General features: G+C 43.7%; 1 protein-coding gene across 2 annotated transcripts in view; it reads right to left on the bottom strand.

Moving 5' to 3' along the window:
* Positions 1-21306, bottom strand: part of LOC126267190 (uncharacterized) — a 472459-nt gene that overhangs the window by 16676 nt on the left and 434477 nt on the right. For both annotated transcript variants that reach the window (XM_049972159.1, XM_049972158.1), the window contains exons 4-5: positions 15937-16112; positions 2739-2759 (exon numbers count right to left, since the gene is read on the bottom strand). In XM_049972159.1, coding sequence (XP_049828116.1) covers positions 2739-2759; positions 15937-16112 — 197 coding nt within the window. The remainder of the gene's footprint in view (positions 1-2738; positions 2760-15936; positions 16113-21306) is intronic.

Genomic DNA, 21306 nt, shown 5'->3' with positions numbered 1-21306 from the left:
AGTCTGCTGATTGGATATTTTCTACTGCCATTCACCAACAGCATTCCAGGAGGTGTTTTCCAAGAGGCTTATGATCGCCCACATACCACTCTTACAACCCAGCATGCGCAACAGCGACAAAATACTGCCTTGGCCTGCTCGATCACTAGATGTGTCTCGAGTGGAGCACATATTGGACATCACAGGGCAACACCCCCAGTGTCATTTACAACCAGCATTAACGATCCCTTTATTGGCCGATCAAGAGTAACAGGCATGGAACTCCATCACACAAACTGACATCCGGAACCTGTACAGCAAACCTCAAACGAGTCTGTATTCTGGCGGCTACACCGGTAATTAATGTACCAACGTTTCACACTTTCAATGGTACATCTCGCGCTTACATTAACCTACACATGAGTCACTTAAATGTTAGGTAGGCCGTTGTATTCCCGAAATTTCATTAGCCTGCATTAATTACTTTCCTGTGTTGCGACTTTTTACAGTCAGTTTAGTTAGTTGGGATCGAGTGGAGACCGCCTCTGGGGAAGACGCCCATTGAATCATTTCTGCTTTTTCTAAATAGACATATTTTACTTTAATTTTTACTGGATTTGGATATGGTGGTCGTCAGTGTCGCTACAGCGACCTTGTTGTCACCAACCCCTGTATCTATCACGGTGTTCCAGAGTTCCCTGGAATATTTTTTGCTAAGTGATCAAGAATTTTTCCACAAACATTTGCTATTCGATTGGGCTCCCGAACTAACCGTTCAAAACAATTGTTGTACAAAGCATTTAGTAAAATTTATGATGATGTTTTATTCCCACCACCGGCTTTGAGCATCACTTTTCGCCAACATATTGAGGACATACTGAAATCACCTACTACAATTGTATGGGTGATGTGATAAAACGAGTTTTCTTTGAACTGTTCAGGGGGAGGGGGGTAGGCTCGATAAAGGTGCCAATTAATACATTATTCAAGTTGTCAAGTACAATGAGAACTTATACTATCTATTTCAATCGCTTTAAGATAAACTACTTCTAATAGCAGAAAACACGCCGTCGCCAGCGTTCTGGCCTTCAGTGCATTCTACTGGCGCTTGGAGCTCTAGTTCTTTCCCAACACTGACACGACAATATAGAACTGCAACATTTTTTCCTGGTATATCTACCCTGTTCCTTGGTATGTGCCTTTGAGACTGTACTTTCGAGCAAAAGTAATAGCACAGTCTATTTCTCGCAGACCCGCGGATTCAACTCATGCCTACGTACGGTCGACAGGATAGCGTCATCAATTGTTTTTTTATCTTGAAATCACCTACTATATACTTTCACTGTAACAAATCATCACCCACTTCGGTTTGCAAGTGAGATATACTATGGCTAGTACAGATCATAATGCGAAATTTCATAGCTGAATTATGGTGGAAGTGAAAATGGTTTCAGAAAACGTATTTTCATGTTAAGACTTTGAATAATCTTTACTAAGACCGGACTACTTTTTGGTTCACAGATCTTCTGCCTTATTTGATGTACAGGTCGATGATTTCCTGTGCGAAACTCTTCCGTTCGGAGTAGCACTTAGAAATTCCTCGGTTATGTGTCGTATATATAAAAATCTCTTCCTGCCGGTACATTTTTTGCCCTCTACGGGCCCCTCTAGTCGCGTGAAAGTCATTCATTGATATCTTAACGTATACCTTGCATCCCGTCCGTTCTCTTACTCACTGTTTTCCAAAAGGTTGACCGAGCCAGGTGGCGCAGTGGTAAAATGTAAATGTCGTATGACTAGGGCTCCCCGTAGGATAGACCGTTCGCCGGGTGGCGGTTAGCACACTGGGCTCGCATTCGGGAAGACGTCTGTTCAGTCCCACGTCCGGCCATCCTGATTTAGGTTTTCCATGATTTCCCTAAATCACTTCAGGCAAATGCCGGGATGGTTCCTTTGAAAGGGCACGGCCGACTACCTTCCCCATCCTTGCCTAACCCAATGAGACCGATGACCTCGCTGTTTGGTCTCTTCCATCAAATCAGCCCAACCCAATGATTTCATTCCGCCCCTACCCTGCTGATAACACACTCATTGCTTAAAAAGCCATAATCTTCACGCTGCTTCTCTTTCATCATTAACCAAATATTTCAGTTCTCTTATTGTTCAGTTTCCGACAGTCTATGATTTACTTAACGCACTCCTGTGCCACAGGTAAACGTTCTTAGAAATCTTCTAACTAAGTCCTGAGTTTGATACTAGTAGATTTCTTTTAGCGAGAAATGTCTCGATTCGGTCTTTATAACAGACTTTCAGTTAACTAGAAAGTTTATAATTGCATTTTAAGTTGATGTGTGAAGGAAATGACAATAAATGCTTTGAATATTTAGTAGCTTTCGTCCACCACAAGATGTGCGATGCACCAAGCTAATAACGCGCATTCCTATGCGAAATAAGATCATGTACATCGTTAACCTAAATTAATAGCGGTATTTAAATCAACAAACTACCGACACACAAATGTCATTTTGTTTCCATAGCTCCTTCAGCTCTTTAATACGATGTAGAAATGTTTTGATATTGAAAATTACGAAAGCAAGAGGAAAAGAGCGTAATATTAAATTCTATCATCATACAAATAGAGAGGCATGTCTCTCTCATTTGAACGCCCTTGAGAGAAGAAAAGTTTTACATTAAAGAGAATACCTGTGTAACAAACTGGAGTAAAATTATAAAAATTTGTATTAAATGTGAATACTTACTAGGAAGAGGGTTGTCGGCTCCTGAAACAAAGAGCAAAATTTCAGTGAAATGTAATTTACATGTTAGCCTTAATCTACATACGTATTATGCTCCATCAACTAAATTGTGACATCCTTTCTGATTTATTTATGATGTGTGCTAGGTCATGGTTTAAGTAACGACACAGTGCTTAGAGTTTCATTTTCCAACTCTAAAGGTAGCTGACGGTATGTACAGCCGTCGTTAGTTTATTTTCTAGTTTAATCTAGCTATTCAAACCGAACTGTTTATACACGATCCAGTCACATTACTGAGACCACCAACTGTTTTCGACGTCAACATGCAATAAAACCTTACAGGTGGCATCTGGCAGCACTAGCAACGGAGGGTATATAAACCGTAGTGTCGGGTGGGGGGGACGCGGCAAACATTGCAGTTGTTGTTGTAACGCGGTAATAGAGCGATATATTTGACGTCCAAAAGGGCATTATCACTTACTTTCGAGTCAAGGGCGGAAGCTTTAAACTGTACACGTGCCGCCATGGTTAAAGTATTCCGTACACAAAACAAATGGTGGTATCTAAAACTGGCGCCAAACCAGATGTAGGTTACCGCGCGCCATAGGTGACATGGCTGAACTATAGGTGCGGAAATGTGGGCTGGCTAATAGACTTGCAATTGTTGAGCAGCAGACCGCCTATATAAGCCAAGGGGCTGCTGGTAGCTCAACCCAATGCTCAACGGGGAGGGAACACTGAATAGGAGGGTGTCGAGGTCCACATACATGACACTGACTACACCTCTGATGACGTACGCAGCTCCAGTCTGGGGATATGCAGCTCCTACACGACTGCGCCGCCTGCAGATCATACAGAACAGGGTGCTACGAATGATTATCAACGCTCCACGCTACACACTCACCGTGGATCTTCACCATGAATACCACCTTCATACCCTCAAGGAAGCGACAAACGTCGGCAAGCCCCTGCATATCAGCAACACTGACTGATAACTACCAGCTGCTATTAGAGCCAACCAACAGGCCAAAGCAGGGACACCGACGAGCTCGCCCACAGACGCACAAACAATCAGCCGACAATTCCCTCACACTGTGCTTCCCATATATGACCTATCTGACACAAGATCGATAGCAAACCTAACTGTTGAAGGTTGAAGACGCTGAACGAGGACTCTGCACCGGCACCTAGCGCCAGCCGCCGAGCAGCACAACCGCACAACGTCAATGTATCGACATGCATGATACCTACTACTAACAAAGAGCATTCTTGCACTACCTATCGCAGGCAGCAAGGCAACAGCTACTGCTCTTACCACCCGACCTAACTATCGCAGAGGTTTTTTTCCCTTAGCTCTTGCCTTGGCACTTTTTTTCCTCTGCCCTTCAAACCGCTACCCTTCGTTCGATTTCGACCCAATCTATCTCCAGATGAGAGCGTATTAATGGTTAACCCTAACCAGACGTACGCAAACATCGCAGTACCCACATCCTGCGACATCTCACTTTAATGAATACTAATCCTTATGCAGAGATGACAGTAGACCTATTGTGTTGGGCATCATGTCGGTGTGGGCGTGGAGGGGCCTCACCTATTGTTAGAAAAAAAAAAGCTAGCCTCTCCTCGACGACGCTTCAGCGAACACTGTTGCGTATGGGCCTCCACAGTGGGCGACTGATTGATGCACCCACGTTGTCTGCCGTTCATCAGCCACGAAGGCTGGAATTTCCACGCCAATACCGCAATTCAACTTTCACTGAGTGGTGATAGGTTCCAGCGCTCAGTCGAACAGATGGCATCTGGCATGCAGAGAGTGAAATGTCTGAAAACAAGCACTCTGAAATAGTTATGGTCTAGGGAACGTTTTGGCGGAATTTCCGAGGTAATCTAGTCACTCTGGAATGCACAGTGGTTCAGCACAAGTATACGACTATCTTCGGGAACTACTTCCCACCATATAAATTAGTTTGTTTCTCCTCGGCAATATGGCATCTACCAGAAGAATAATGGAATGTGTCACACAGCTCGCAGTGTACGTGCGTAGTACGAAAAACGCCAGGATGAGTTTTCCGTACTCCCTGCCCATAAAACTCCCCGGATTTAAATCCAGTCGAGAATCTGTGGGACCAGCTCGATCGTGCTGTTCGCGCCATGGATCGTTAACTGAGAACCCTAACACTTGAGTCAGCAATTCTCCACATCCCTGTCGGTTCCTTCTAGGAACCCAGTGACCCTCTTCCGTCAAGTCTCTCAGTGGTCTGCGCTGAAAGAGGTGGTTATTCAGGCTTTTGACAGATAATCACATTAATGTGACTCGGCACTGTACGTAAACACTGTACACTCACAGTCTGTGAAGGAACTTCCAACATTAAGAAACGAAATTTTAAGCACTGAAACTCGTCTGAAACCACGGCCTTTTTTTCATAAAACGAACATCACCAAGTACGTGAATACAGACTTCGCTGTATGATCAAATATCTGGCAGCTTGAGATGTATTGAAGATAAATGAATATTTAAAAATATAATACTGTTTGATTAGGATAATTTTAAAGAATAGAAATTATATAAAATTAATTTCACTGTAAAGCTTATGGCAATTAAATGAAGAATTTATTTTCAGTCTGTCACAAATACTTTTTAATTGAAGATTATGCATTTAGGATCTGTGGGTCTGTTTGCGAGAAAGATTTTAGATATTAGTATTTCAGGGAACACGAATGAAAATTAATACGAAAGATTACCCAGGGTAAGAAGATGCTCTTTCTGTAAGCGGTTCTGTATCGCTAAATGCAATATGTGTAGAATTGTGTGTTTTCGTTGTAAGTCCATTTAACAACATCTGGTACGTTGTAGTAATCTTAACGAAAACGGCGATACTGGTATACACGTTTTTGGTTTTCTTAATAATCCGCAGTTAGTAAAAATATTGCCATTTATTATACTCCTACGAAGGGAGGCAAAGGAAACATGGTAAATAGATTAAGTCTTTGTACGAACTAAGCAACGATAACTGTCGACGCGGCTGCAGAGTAAATCCGGTAGAGATGGTGCATATTTTCGAAATCGTACATGTAAATTGCCACTGTGCACATTTAGTAAAATTTGTTTTTGTACGACTAAACACTACAGTTGTCTATGTCATACAATTTTTTTTTCAGTGTAATATTTAAACATAATATTTGACTGTGAAAACATCTTTACATTGCAGCGTCTATCCCCTACGCTATGGGTATGGGCTGTATGCTAAAAGCAGCAAAACTACTGTTTCTAAGTCAGTGTGTGTGTGTGTGTGTGTGTGTGTGTGTGTGTGTGTGTGTGTGTGTGTGTGTGTGTGTGTGTATGTGTGTGTGTGTGTGTTTGTGGTGTGGGTGACTTAAAACAGAGTAGTTTTTGGTTAGAAATATGTTGTGGGGTGAAGAAAAGACTATGAAATGTTAGCAGTAGTATTTTAATATCTTATTTACAAATCTAAGTGTTCACAGATTTAGATAGTTTAAAATATTAAAACTAAGACATATAATCCACTTACTATCAGTTAATACGTTCCATAAATTCCGGTGAAATGTTAAATCAAGAACAAATGTAAGATTAACGAACTTAGTTACTTTGGTTTTATTTCTATTTTCACGACCGCAATCGATATAAAATATATCAAAAAATGTGCAGTCTTATTGTAAACAAAACTTACAAGTTGTGCAATATAATCAATAACATTTTGCTGTTTTCAGGTATAGTTCTCCGCACTCCTTACAGATATCTAGGAATACTTTTTGTGATTATTTTGTATCGTCTTCCAGATCATTGGTATGTCAAACATGCGTGCCAAGTCATTTGAAAGAAAATGTAAAGAAAACACAAATGTTTTTTCTTGTTTACAACTGTTATTTGATTTGTGTGGGAGGTATCGTTACCGAAACAATGTGTGGCATATATATCGGATTTTACAGCAGCGCGTATACCGATCTATAGGGGAGAGACACAGCAAATTATAAATTCATGACCTCGGTAGTCAAGATGGCTGCACTAGAATCGGAACACGCCTAATAGACCTTAAATGTCAATATAACTACTCACACTTTTGGCAATATCTGACTATTTAGCATTCACTAAGAACTAGGCGTGACGCTGAGAAAGGTTTTGAAGGGATATTTGTACACCTACCACAGTTATTTTCCAAAAGCTTATGTAAAACTTCGTCGAGCGAAACGTAAATACTTTCATTACATCCTGGCGTCCTCTGAGCAATTGCATTGTCGACACGGACAGACTCAGTCAGGGTTGGCCACAACTACGATGGGTGCCGCATGTGTCACCTCTTCCAGGTTTACGCCATGTTTGAATGCATTGAATACTCGTTACGTAGACGTTATCAACAACATTGCTGTATCGTTTTACTTTCATCGAGCAAGTTGATGCAATGATAAAACACTGGGGTTCTATTCTGAAGCACGGCGTTTGGAGTTTGCGACCTTCCGTCCACATTCAAACTGCTCGTAATTTTCTTAGATCTCTTAATGCAAATGCGGGAATATGCTGCTGAAAAATCACGGCAAATTTGCTTTCCCATTCTTCCACACTCTGGTAATGATCGATCGGTAATGATCACATAATTGATGTCTCTTTAAACACTTATCTTACTCCTTTCTTTCCATTCTTCATTGCCTTTCTTTTTCACTTCTTTCACAAAATCCAATACGGGACTACATTTGGCTTTCCGATTACAAATTTGGATGTTGTGATATCCCCACAACGCCAAACCACAACACCGAGGGCTCTGATATAGCGATAACGTGGCGCGGATGGAGTAGTAAGGTGGCCCATCGTGCATATTCCGACAGCCTTGCTGGAGAGAAAACTCTTTGTGGCTGACAGACCTCTGAGTTCGAGTCCCTGTCCAATATACATTGCCCGTGACGTTCATCCGGTGATGTTGTGGATAATAAGTTATTGAAAGACAAACTCATTTTTCGGTTACTTTCGTTTGACAGTTCCTGCTGCAGTAATACTCTACAAAGCAGTAACAGCTCATTTACCAAATGCGAGAACATCTAGAGAGGTGAAAGCTGGTACACCGCCTCCGATGCGGTCTTTCTGGAGGGCTTACAGTAGCCGTGAGGCGCGACTTGGTACGTCATCACCTCGTGCTGCTATAAAACATTGCCCGTTCTTTACGGAGAGGCTTGCTACAAAAAAGTGCCTCCCGCTTTTGTTACCGACTGGGACTAATTTTACTTTCAGGAGCACAATGCCGCCAGGTACAAAGGCGGGGCTTTGCAAGAAAGGCGGCACCACTCTTGTATCCGACTCAGTAACCAGTCGCTCTCCCTAATGAAACCCATGAAGAAATTCTGCTTGGATGTCGTATCGTTTCTCAGTATTACACCTTTAGCACAAGTGCCTCCGGCTTGTCATAACCCTTTTCGTTGGTGTAGAATGCCTCTATACATTTCCGAAACGCCTTCTAGAATAAAGAAGAAGCCTGAAACAAAGAAGGGAAACAACTCTCACTTCCTAATGAATATGTCATCTACATCTACATCGATACTCTGCAAGCCACTTGACGCTGTGGGGCGGAGGGTACTTTGAGTACCTCTATCGGTTCTCCCTTCTATTCCAGTCACGTATTTTTCGTGGAAAGAAAGATTGTCGGTATGCCTCTGTGTGGGCTCTAATCTCTCTGATTTTATCCTCATGGTCTCATCGCGAGACCAATATACTGCTTGACTCCTCAGTGAGGGTATGTTCTCGAAACTTCAACAAAAGCCAGTACCGAGCTACTGAGCGTCTCTCCTGCAGAGTCTTCCACTGGAGTTTCTCTATCATCTCCGTAACGCTTTCGCGATTACTAAATGATCCGGTAACGAAGCGCTGTGCTCCCCTTTGGATCTTCTCTATCTCTTCTATCAACCCTATCTGTTACGGATCCCGCACTGCTGAGCAGTATTCAAGCAGGGAGGCAGTAAGTGTACAGTAACCTACTTCCTTTGTTTTCGGATTGCATTTCCTGAGGTTTCTTCCAATGAATCTCAGTCTGTCATCTGCTTGACCTACGATTAATTTTATATGGTCATTCCACTTCAAATAACTCCTAATGCCTACTCGTAGATAATTTATGGAATTAACTGCTTCCAGTTGCTGACCTTCTATATTGTAGCTATATGATAGAGGGTCTTTCTTTCTATGTATTCGCAGCAAATTACACTTGTCTACATTGCGATTCAATTGCCAATCCCTGTACCATGCGTCATTCGTTGTAGCTCCTCCTGCATTTCAGTACAATTTTCCATTGTTCAAACCTCTCGATATACCACAGCTTCATCCACAAAATGCCTCAGTGAACTCTCGATGTTACCCACAAGGTCATTTATGTATATTGTGAATAGCAACGGTCCTACGACACTACCCTGCGGAACACCTGGAATCACCCTTACTTCGGAAGACTTCTCTCCATTGAGAATGACATGCTGCATTTTGTTATCTAGGAACTCTTCAATACAATCACACAATTGGTCTGATAGTCCATATGCTCTTACTTTGTTTATTAAACGACTGTGGGGAACTGAATCAAACGCCTTTCGGAAGTCAAGGAACACGGAATCTACCTGGGAACACACTGCTATGGCCCTCTGAGTCTCGTGGACGAATAGAGCGAGCTGGGTTTCACACGATTGTCTTTTTCGAAACCTATACTGATTCCTACAGAGTAGATTTCTAGTCTCCAGAAAAGTCAATAGCCACTTTGTAAAGGTAGCTAACCATGTGAGAAAGAGACAGGAACGAATCAGAGTTTTAATACGCTCTGCAAAAACGTGTAGTTATGCCTCAATTAAGGAGCCATACTGGAAGATACTTACTGTAAAGCAGGCTATCTGTAGGTGTAAGAGGTTCTATACGAAGTGTATCTGATTCTTGGATGTACATATCCGCTCGATATTTTTAAGATATTTCTCAGTCCCGAAACGAAGTACTACCGTGCGTATAATAGTAATAATCAAACGACAAAAATGTGTTCGAAATCTTCATTTTATTGGAATCTTTTGGAATTCGATGTTTTAGGAAAGATGATAAAGGAGATTTGTGGCTGTTTTTCGGAGAAACTTCCGTTTGGGAAGTTGCGCATTATTCCGATGCATGTCGTTTTGTCACCTCTGCCTGGGAAGACTGCTGTCGATTTTGCAGATGTATGCTTTCACTCTAGGTTTAGCAGCATGGGTTGGGTACACTTTCGGTCGGTTCGGACATACTGCAGATTCTGGAGGCGTTCTGTGTCACCTTTCTCGGCCTTTGGCTCCAAGCGACTGCGGGTCATGCTGTGCTGAGATGACAAAGATATCGTCTACGTCACTGAACAGCTTCCTGGCGTCTACCTGCTGGTGCCTGAACACAATGGTGTCCTATACCTTCCATTCACTGTTGGGTATCAGGTGGGCCTTTGGACTCCTTATGATGTTCCTGCGGCTCCGTCTGGAGGAGAGATCGGAATCTTGTATGAATTCAGGAATCACACAACCGAGGGCATTTAACACACATATATGTATTGTCTTGAACTCTTTCGTCAACGATCTGCTGATGCATCGCATTGGTACAAAACTCCTGAACTTACTGTCTCCTTACAAGAATATTTCAATGAATCTGAAACATTAAGCGTTTCAGTAGTTATAACCTTGCAGTTGTAAGTGCACAGTTACTTTGGAATATCGACTGGAAGTGCACGATCACGATCTGTTCTGAGTTTCACATGTTTCGGTATTTGTCATCTCTAAAGGATAAATTCTATTTTTCTAAAGTTATTGCTATTGCTACAATTGTAGTCTTCCGTCCTAAAAGTGAGTGGACGGAACTTTCTACGCATGCCTGTACAATCTCTTTATCTTTACTTCAGTGCTGCAACCGATTCTATTTGTATCTGCCTTTGTCTCTCTCTACTGACGTCTTCACTTCCCTCCATTACAAAATTAGCTATTCATTGTTGAGTCAAAATATGTCCTACCAACATATCCAGTTCCGGCAAGCTGCTCCATAAATCTCTTTCTTTCCCTTAGTAAGCTCCGTACCTCATTGTTATTTATCTGGTCTACCGGTCTAATGTTCAGTATTTTTCGAAATCTTAAATTATAGTCTTGTCTAAATTGTTTGTGTTAAATAATCAATCAAATAACGTAGCCAATATTTTTAACCCTAGCCACGGTGATCTTACACAGCGGTTTATATGACTGCAGGGATACCTGCAGAAATTAGCAGGGCGTTTCTGGTGCTTGTAATGATTTTGTTCATAGTGGTAGTTCAGCAGCTGCAGAACATTTCAACAAAGATAAGAAGTCAGTCGTCAGCTGCACCAGAAACCCTTTATTCGGCGAACCGAATAAGAGTTTTTTTGTGCACCTTGTACTGTATTTCCTGAGGTGGTAATGAATTTGAAATTTATAAGTTCCATTTTCAAGTAGTTATTGCATGAATTGCTGGCGCAGTACTACAGAGAGTAACCAAATGCATTGTGATGCAATATATTCCATGGACATTCGAGATTCTGTGTCGGAATTCTCGCTTTTTTTTGTCGTCTTCTTCTGTTATTAGACTTGAAGAGAAAAGAATGATTGTCTGAAGTTTATGTTGCTGTAATAGTCTTCAGTGCTGACACTGGTTTGATGCTGCTTTCCATGCTACTCTGTCCTGTGCAAGCTTCTTCATCTCCCTGTACCTACTGCAACCTGCATCCTTCTGAATCTGCTTAGTGTACTCATCTCTCGGTCTCCCTCTACGATTTTTACTCTCCACGTTACCCTCCAGTGCTAAATTTGTGATCCCTTGTTGCCTCAAAACATGTCCTACCAACCGATCCCTTCTTCTAGTCAAGTTGTGCCACAAACTTCTCTTCTCCCCAATCCTATTCAGTACCTCCTCATTAGTTACGTGATCTATCCACCTTATCTTCAGTATTCTTCTGTAGCACCACATTTCGAAAGCTTCTATTATCCTCTTGTCCAAACTAGTTATCGTCCATGTTTCACTTCCATACATGGCTACACTCCAAACAAATACTTTCAGAAACGACTTCCTGATACATAAATCTATATTAGATGTTAACAAATTTCTCTTGTTCAGAAACGCTTTCCCTGCCATTGCCAGTCTACATTTTATATCCTCTCTACTTCGACCATCATCAGTTATTTTACTTCCTAAATAGCAAAACTCCTTTTCTACTTTAAGTGTCTCATTTCCTAATATAATTCCCTCAGCATCACCCACTTTAATTTGACTAAATTTCATTATCCTCGTTTTGCTTTTGTTGATGTTCATCTTATATCCTCCTTTCAAGACACTGTCCATTCCGTTCAACTGCTCTTCCAGGTCCTTTGCCGTCTCTGACAGAATTACAATGTCATCGGCGAACCTCAAAGTTTTTACTTCATCTCCATGAATTTTAATACCTACTACAAATTTTTCTTTTGTTTCCTTTACTGCTTGCTCAATATACAGATTGAATAACATCGGGGAGAGGCTACAACCCTGCCTCACTCCTTTCCCAACCACTGCTGCCCTTTCATGCCCATCAACTCTTATGACTGCCACCTGGTTTCTGTACAAATTGTAAATAGCCTTTCGCTCCCTGTACTTTACCCCTGCCACCTCCAGAATGTGAAAGAGAGTATTCCAGTCAACATTGAAAAAACCTTCTCCAAGTCTACAAATGCTAGAAACGTAGGTTTCCCTTTTCTTAATCTTCCTTCTAAGATAAGTCGTAATGTCAGTATTGCCTCACGTGTTCCAACATTACGGAATCCAAACTGATCCTCCCCGAGGTCCGCATCTACCAGATTTTCCATCCGTTTGTAAGGAATTCGCGTTAGTATTTTTCAGCTGTGACTTATTAAACTGATAGTTCAGTAATTTTCACATCTGTCAGCACCTGCTTTGTTTGGGATTGGAATTATTATATTCTTCTTGAAGTCTGAGGGTATTTCGCCTGTCTCATACATCTTGCTCACCAGCTGGTAGAGTTTTATCATGAATGGCTCTCCCAAGGCTGTCAGTAGTTCTAATGGAATGTTGTCTACTCCGGGGGCCTTGTTTTGACTCAGATCGTTCAGTGCTCTGTGAAACTCTTCACGCAGTATCGTAACTCCCATTTCTTCTTCATCTACATTCTCTTCCATTTCCATAATATTGTCCTCAACTACATCGCCATTGTATAAACCTTCTATAAACTCCTTCCACATTTCTGGCTTCCCTTCTTTGCTTAGAACTGGGTTGCCATCTGAGCTCTTGATATTAATACACGTGTTCTCTTCTCTCCATAGGTCTCTTTAATTTTCCTGTAGGCAGTATCTATCTTCCCCCTAGCGAGATAAGCTTCTACATCCTTACATTTGTCCTCTAGCCATCCCTGCTTAGCCATTTTGCACTTCCTGTCGATCTCATTTTTGAGACGTTTGTATTCCTTTTTGCCTGCTTCTTTTACTGCATTTTTATATTTTCTTCTTTCATCAATTAAATTCAATATTTCTTCTGTTACCCAAGGATTTCTAGCAGACCACGTCTTTTTACCTACTTTATCCTCTGCTCCGTTCACTACTTCATCCCTCAGAGCTACCCATTCTTCTTCTACTGTATTTCTTTCCCCTATTCCTGTCAAATGTTCCCTTATGCTCTCCCTGAAACTCTGTACAGCCTCTGGTTCTTTCAGTTTATCCAGGTCCCATCTCCTTAATTTCCCACGTTTTTGCAGTATCTTCAGTTTTAATCTACAGGTCATAACCAATAGATTGTGGTCAGAGTCCACATCTGCCCCTGGAAATGTCTTACAACTTAAAACCTGATTCCTAAATCTCTGTCTTACCATTATATAATCTATCTGATACCTTTTAGTATCTCCAGGGTTCTTCCATGTATGCAACCTTCTTTCATGATTCTTAAACCAAGTGTTAGCTATGATTAAGTTGTGCTCTGTGCAAAATTCTACTAGGCGGCTTCCTCTTTCATTTCTTAGCCCCAAACCATATTCACCTACTATGTTTCCTTCTCTTCCTTTTCCTACACACGAATTCCAGTCACCCATTACCATTAAATTTTCGTCTCCCTTCACTGTCTGAATAATTTCTTTTATTTCATCGTACATTTCTTCAATTTGTTCGTCATCCGCAGAGCTAGTTGGCATATAAAATTGTACTACTGTAGTAGGTGTGGGCTTCGTATCTATCTTGGCCACAATAATGCGTTCACTATGCTGTTTGTAGTAGCTTACCCGCATTCCTATTTTCCTATTCATTATTAAACCTACTCCTGCATTACCCCTATTTGATTTAGTGTTTATAACCCTGTAGTCACCTGACCAGAAGTCTTGTTCCTCCTGCCACCGAACTTCACTAATTCCCACTATATCTAACTTTAACCTATCCATTTTCCTTTTTAAATTTTCTAACCTACCTGCCCGATTAAGGGATCTGACATTCCACGCTCCGATCCGTAGAACGCCAGTTTTCTTTCTTCTGATAACGACGTCCTCTTGAGTAGTCCCCGTCCGGAGATCCGAATGGGGGACTATTTTACCTCCGGAATATTTTACCCAAGAGGACGCCATCATCATTTAATCATACAGTAAAGCTGCATGTCCTCGGGAAAAATTACGGCTGTAGTTTCCCCTTTTTTTCAGCCGTTCGCAATACCAGCACAACAAGGCCGTTTTGGTTAATGTTGCAAGGCCAGATCAATCAATCATCCAGACTGTTGCCCCTGCAACTACTGAAAAGGCTGCTGCACCTCTTCAGGAGCCACACGTTTGTCTGGCCTCTCAACAGATACCCCTCCGTTGTGGTTGCACCTACGGCACGGCCATCTGTATCGCTGAGGCACGCAAGCCTCCCCACCAACGGCAAGGTCCATGGTTCATGGGGGAAGGTCTATGTAAGTCTATGTCTATGTAATTTGAAATCGAGGAAAAAATATAGTTGTTCATAACTTAAAAATGTATATTCTTCATCCTTACTCGTCCTGAGTAGACGTGGCCTTAACGGATTATTGACCACTGTTAAGCGCCATGCTAGAAAATAATTAGCAATTTTCTTTCATCTCATCTTCGAGACGTGCTTCCGGTTATTACGCTAAACGTTCTTTCAGATTCTACAAGCTATGTGGCCGCTACGAATAATTTAGTATATTTCACTTCCAGATTTTCTCCAGGTTGCGAGATAGTATCACAGGCAAGAAGGTCTGGTCACACGATTCTAGTTCTAATATAATATGTCATCTGCAAAAGGATGCTTGTTATCTTAGATTGGTATTCGAGATGAAACCACGATATGGAGTTATGGGTTTTATTACTTCAAACTGATATCTGTGAGGATTCAGGAGAGAGACGATTAGTTATGTATCGTCCCATAACCACCCTGAGTACTCATCTAGTTTGCTGATTGCCGATCCGCGTGTGGCTAAGTTAAATTACATTACACTGTTCATAGTATTATTTATTGCTCTTTTGTTTTGATGTCACTTTCTTAAAAGCTATCAAATCAGATACAAGAAATTTAAAATTTTATTAAATTACGTTAGTACCTGATGACTGGCTTTTAATCATTGTTATGCCTGTAATGACCTTAGCGCAGATGATTGTGGCCTGTTAGTGGAAATACTGTGAGCTTCAGGAACGAATTTCGATCTGTAATCTGAAGACGGATTCTCTGACAGGTATCATAGAGAATTAATCGAATATTCGTTTATTTAGGTGTAAATTGGCTTGATGCGTATTGCCACTACGAATAGATGCTAAAACTAAGCTGGACTATAATCAGCTGATAAATGGAGGGTGTACAAAAGATTTGTTAGAATGATGGAGCCTCGTTATCTTTCGAGTGATTCGCTACCACGACCAGCGCTCGTGCACAGTGTATATGGAGCTGAGATGCAGCAGAGCACATTATCTCTCCTGAGGAGCAACGCCCACAAGAAAGAATGCAAACATTTGCCTTCATTGAGCCCGTGGCAAAAAATAAACAGGCAGCGGAGCCGGTGAATTTAATTTCGTGGGATTAGGCTTAGCGAGGGACTGGGTCTTCCCGTCAGATGAGATTCCCACAGCCCCGCCCCCCTTTCTCTCCCCATCAACAGATACCGGCTCAAACACTCGCCAGCCTCGGTGGTACGTAACGAAGTGAGCGGCGCTACGCAGCGACTGGCGCCAGGTGGCAGGTGGGTTGGTGCACGTACCGGGGTAGTAGACGAGGCTCTTGCGGACCGAGTACCGCGTGCTGGGCACGCGCAGCTCACACGCGAAAGTCGCCGAGTCGGGCAGATCGCGGTCGAAGAGCAGCTTGTGCGCCGAGATGTCGAAGCCGCCGTCGCGCCGCTGCGTCGACACCGTCACGTCCTGCATCGGCTGCGGCCTGCAAGCACACACACGCTGTCAGCACATGTGCTTCGGTTCTACGTAAGCATCATATGGAGTATCATACATATTTGGGTGAAAAATGCACTGATGTCTTTAAGAAACCAATGGTGGGAACTAAATACACTCCTGGAAATGGAAAAAAGAACACATTGGCACCGGTGTGTCAGACCCACCATACTTGCTCCGGACACTGCCAGAGGGCTGTACAAGCAATGATCAGACGCACACGCACCGCACCTCTGCTAGTAGAAGTACGCAGATAAGGCTTTTGTACTGTAACTACTCTCCTGGAAATGGAAAAAAGAACACATTGACACCGGTGCGTCAGACCCACCATACTTGCTCCGGACACTGCGAGAGGGCTGTACAAGCAATGATCACAGCGGACACACCAGGAACCGCGATGTTGGCCGTCGAATGGCGCTAGCTGCGCAGCATTTGTGCACCGCCGCCGTCAGTGTCTGCCAGTTTGCCGTGGCATACGGAGCTCCACCGCAGTCTTTAACACTGGTAGCATGCCGCGACAGCGCGGACGTGAACCGTATGTGCAGGTGACGGACTTTGAGCGAAGGCGTATAGTGGGCATGCGGGAGACCGGGTGGACGTACCGCCGAATTGCTCAACACGTGGGGCGTGAGGTCTCCACAGTACATCGATGTTGTCGCCAGTGGTCGGCGGAAGGTGCACGTGCCCGCACCGCAGCGACGCACGGATGCACGCCAAGACCGTAGGATCCTACGCAGTGCCGTAGGGGATCGCACCGCCACTTCCCAGAAAATTAGGGACACTGTTGCTCCTGGGGTATCGGCGAGGACCATTCGCAACCGTCTCCATGAAGCTGGGCTACGGTCCCGCACACCGTTAGGCCGTCTTCCGGTCACGCCCCAACATCGTGCAGCCCGCCTCCAGTGGTGTCGCGACAGGCGTGAATGGAGGGACGAATGGAGACGTGTCGTCTTCAGCGATGAGAGTCGCTTCTGCCTTGGTGCCAATGATGGTCGTATGCGTGTTTGGCGCCGTGCAGGTGAGCGCCACAATCAGGACTGCATACGACCGAGGCACACAGGGCCAACACCCGGCATCATGGTGTGGGGAGCGATCTCCTACACTGGCCGTAAACCTCTGGTGATCGTCGAGGGGACACTGAATAGTGCACGGTACATCCAAACCGTCATCGAACCCATCGTTCTACCATTCCTAGACCGGCAAGAGAACTTGCTGTTCCAACAGGACAATGCACGTCCGCATGTATCCCGTGCCACCCAACGTGCTCTAGAAGGTGTAAGTCAACTACCCTGGCCAGCAAGATCTCCGGATCTGTCCCCCATTGAGCATGTTTGGGACTGGATGAAGCGTCGTCTCACGAGGTCTGCACGTCCAGCACGAACGCTGGTCCAACTGAGGCGCCAGGTGGAAATGGCATGGCAAGCCGTTCCACAGGACTACATCCAGCATCTCTACGATCGTCTCCATGGGAGAATAGCAGCCTGCATTACTGCGAAAGGTGGATATACACTGTACTAGTGCCGACATCGTGCATGCTCTGTTGCCTGTGTCTATGTGCCTGTGGTTCTGTCAGTGTGATCATGTGATGTATCTGACCCCAGGAATGTGTCAATAAAGTTTCCCCTTCCTGGGACAATGAATTCACGGTGTTCTTATTTCAATTTCCTGGAGTGTATTATTGTGTGTGTCTTAAGAATCAAAATGCGTTAGTCTCTGCAATAATTAACATGTAGGAGTTGAAACAATAGACCAGTGTATGAGAAGATTACAGTAAGAGTAAGTGGGTTGCACATTTTTTCTGAATTGTGCACTCTTACCCGAATCTCCCTTGCTTGCTGGGAGCTCTGTGGCTTAAACTACGCTGTTTCTCGTAAGATTCTTATCACATTAATAAATGTAATGCACTTACGATGATATCCGTTTTGAAACTCTTCGATTTAGATTTGTTCGATATTCCTGGTCCCACATCTTTCTGCATTACTGTTAAGTACATGTCTCCTAGTTCTTGTAAGGAGTAAATGATCTATCTTCGTCGAGCTTTCATGAACTTCAGCTATCGCGTTACGAGATGTCCGCTGAAGACGACACGTCTCCATTCGTCCCTCCATTCACGCCTGTCGCGACACCACTGGAGGCGGGCTGCACGATATTGGGGCGTGAGCGGAAGACGGCCTAACGGTGTGCGGGACCGTAGCCCAGCTTCATGGAGACGGTTGCGAATGGTCCTCGCCGATACCCCAGGAGCAACAGTGTCCCTAATTTGCTGGGAAGTGGCGGTGCGATCCCCTACGGCACTGCGTAGGATCCTACGGTCTTGGCGTGCATCCGTGCGTCGCTGCGGTCCGGGCACGTGCACCTTCCGCCGACCACTGGCGACAACATCGATGTACTGTGGAGACCTCACGCCCCACGTGTTGAGCAATTCGGCGGTACGTCCACCCGGTCTCCCGCATGCCCACTATACGCCCTCGCTCAAAGTCCGTCACCTGCACATACGGTTCACGTCCGCACTGTCGCGGCATGCTACCAGTGTTAAAGACTGCGATGGAGCTCCGTATGCTACGGCAAACTGGCTGACACTGACGGCGGCGGTGCACTAATGCTGCGCAGCTAGCGCCATTCGACGGCCAACATCGCGGTTCCTGGTGTGTCCGCTGTGATCATTGCTTGTACAGCCCTCTTGCAGTGTCCGGAGCAAGTATGGTGGGTCTGACGCACCGGTGTCAATGTGTTCTTTTTTCCATTTCCAGGAGAGTAGTTACAGTACAAAAGCCTTATCTGCGTACTTCTACTAGCAGAGGCATTGAGAATTCGCACGTGACATTCTTCAGTAGTGGACACAGTGCCAGCGACTTACAGCTTCGTAATCGGCACGGGCCTCATGCCAGCGTTCCATACATCTATCACACTGCATCCAGTCATCATCAAAATCACACCCGCAATCTGAGAAAATGTATTTTCTTTTTTTTCTTTTTTTAATTAGTTTTCTTAGTAGCTATGAACAATATCCGTATTGCAAAAAGAGTTTTTTTTCCTGTTATAGAAGATTGTGTCTGACTTTTCTTTGTTCCCTTAGACTTTCCATTTGTTTCTGTACGAGAGCATTCTTAACCAGTGACCGAGCGAGGTGGCTTAGTGGTTAACACACTGGACTCGCATTTGGGAGGAAGACGGTTCAAACCCTCGTAGAGCCATTCAGATTTAGTTTCACCGTGAATTCTCTAAATAGCTCTAGACAAATGCTGGGATGGTTCCTTTGAAAGGGCACGACCGTTTTCCTTCCCCATCCTTGACACAATCCGAGCCTGCAATCTAATGATCTCGATGTCGATGGGACGTTTAACCCAGTCATCCCTCCTTCCTTCTAACCATTGGTGAGAGGTATCCCATTTATGGGCCGTCCGTTTCCGACTGTGAACTGAAGAAAACTTGGGGAAAGCAAAGACATCAGAAATGGACATGTGAGCACGCAAGCATGCAGCACATAGTTCTAGCGCTCCTAAAGATTGTCTTGGCTGGGTTTTCTTCGCTTGATCACTATTTCCAACGATGTAAATGACTTCCATCAGAACTACAAATTGGTCTCTTGCCGTTACATGAGAAGTAGGAAAACCTTCCGCCGAATAAACATTACGAGTATCGACATACTCGCGTCAATTCAAGTGAGGCATTGAAAACCATAAGAGCCCAATGCACAGACCCAAAATCTGAGTAAAAGAGAAGGCTGTCAAAATCAATTTTGTAAACAAACCAACCGTCTCCTACATGTGACCCGCGTTTTAACTACGTCTCAACAACCTATATGTCATATTCAAAATAAGATACTGGATATTAGAGGTACCGGTCTGTACAGCAATCTGGGCCACTATCTCTGAAGGTCTCGCTGTATGGTGGTACAACATCCAATGTGCGGTTTTTATGAGCAATAAAAAGGGAGGAAATGATGTTTATGTTGATTTCGATTCCAATTTTCTTTACAGGTTTCGGAACCCAGTTGATGCAATACTTTTTTGATGTGTGTGTTTATGCAGTACTCACTAGCTCCGCTTCACGTTCCCTGCATGTCACTTCGCCATCCTACTTATCGTTACCATCGTTATCTGAGGCCATAAGAAGCTTTATCATATAATGGTGTACTACGCTCGTTATAGTCTGTGTAACATCCGCTTAGTGTTTTATAATTTTGTTTGCGTGAAGCTTATTACACAACGAACTCCGCAGACAACATGAAATTGATTTCTGTAGCTCTTATCAAACTACCTGTGAAACAATAAATATCTTCACATCACAACTACATAAAATATTTAACAATGAACTTGTTTGTATTTTTAATAGCTCTCTAAGGGTCAGTTTCCTACAAGTAAGTTTTAAGTCTGAAATAAAATAATTTTTCGAACCGAGTGCTTTAGTGTTTGTCTTTTGTGGACGCTGCACCGCTGATTTAAAGGAACAGATGACAGCAGGGTGTGAATCGTCAAGCAGCATATCAGGGCGCTAGCTGTCGTTTGTGCAAAGATGGTCGCTACATCGTTTGCGTGCCTGCAGCCAGAGTTGATCCTGAGCAGGCGACAGCTGACCAGGACTCGAAGTAATAGTCATTGCTCTCAGAATCATAGTATTCTATGATCCCTGACCAGTAGTTGATAGTGAGCACACAGTGCCAAGAAACACAGGGAATATGGCTCACCCACAGAATTCTGGAAAATGTCATATGACCATGTCTGTTTACTTTGCTGGTCTGTAAATGCTGATGAACTGTCCCTATTCCCACGGTAATAATGGGAATGCTGTGTGAATGGACAGTTACAGAACTTACAACAGTCCTGCTTGATGAATGTTTCTGTCGCTCGACAGCAGTACATGTTGGTAGCAAATAAGGAAGATTATATATATACACTCCTGGAAATGGAAAAAAGAACACATTGACATCGGTGTGTCAGACCTACCATACTTCCTCCGGACATTGCGAGAGGCCTGTACATGCAATGATCACACGCACAGCACAGCGGACACACCAGGAACCGCGGTGTTGGCCGTCGAATGGCGCTAGCTGCGCAGCATTTGTGCACCGCCGCCGTCAGTGTCAGCCAGTTTGCCGTGGCATACGGAGCTCCATCGTAGTCTTTAACACCGGTAGCATGCCGCGACTGCGTGGACGTGAACCGTATGTGCAGTTGAATGAC

The sequence above is a fragment of the Schistocerca gregaria genome, chromosome 4 (genome assembly GCF_023897955.1).
Source record: "Schistocerca gregaria isolate iqSchGreg1 chromosome 4, iqSchGreg1.2, whole genome shotgun sequence".
NCBI classification, from domain to species: domain Eukaryota; kingdom Metazoa; phylum Arthropoda; class Insecta; order Orthoptera; family Acrididae; genus Schistocerca; species Schistocerca gregaria.
This window is presented reverse-complemented; position numbering and strand designations above follow the sequence as displayed.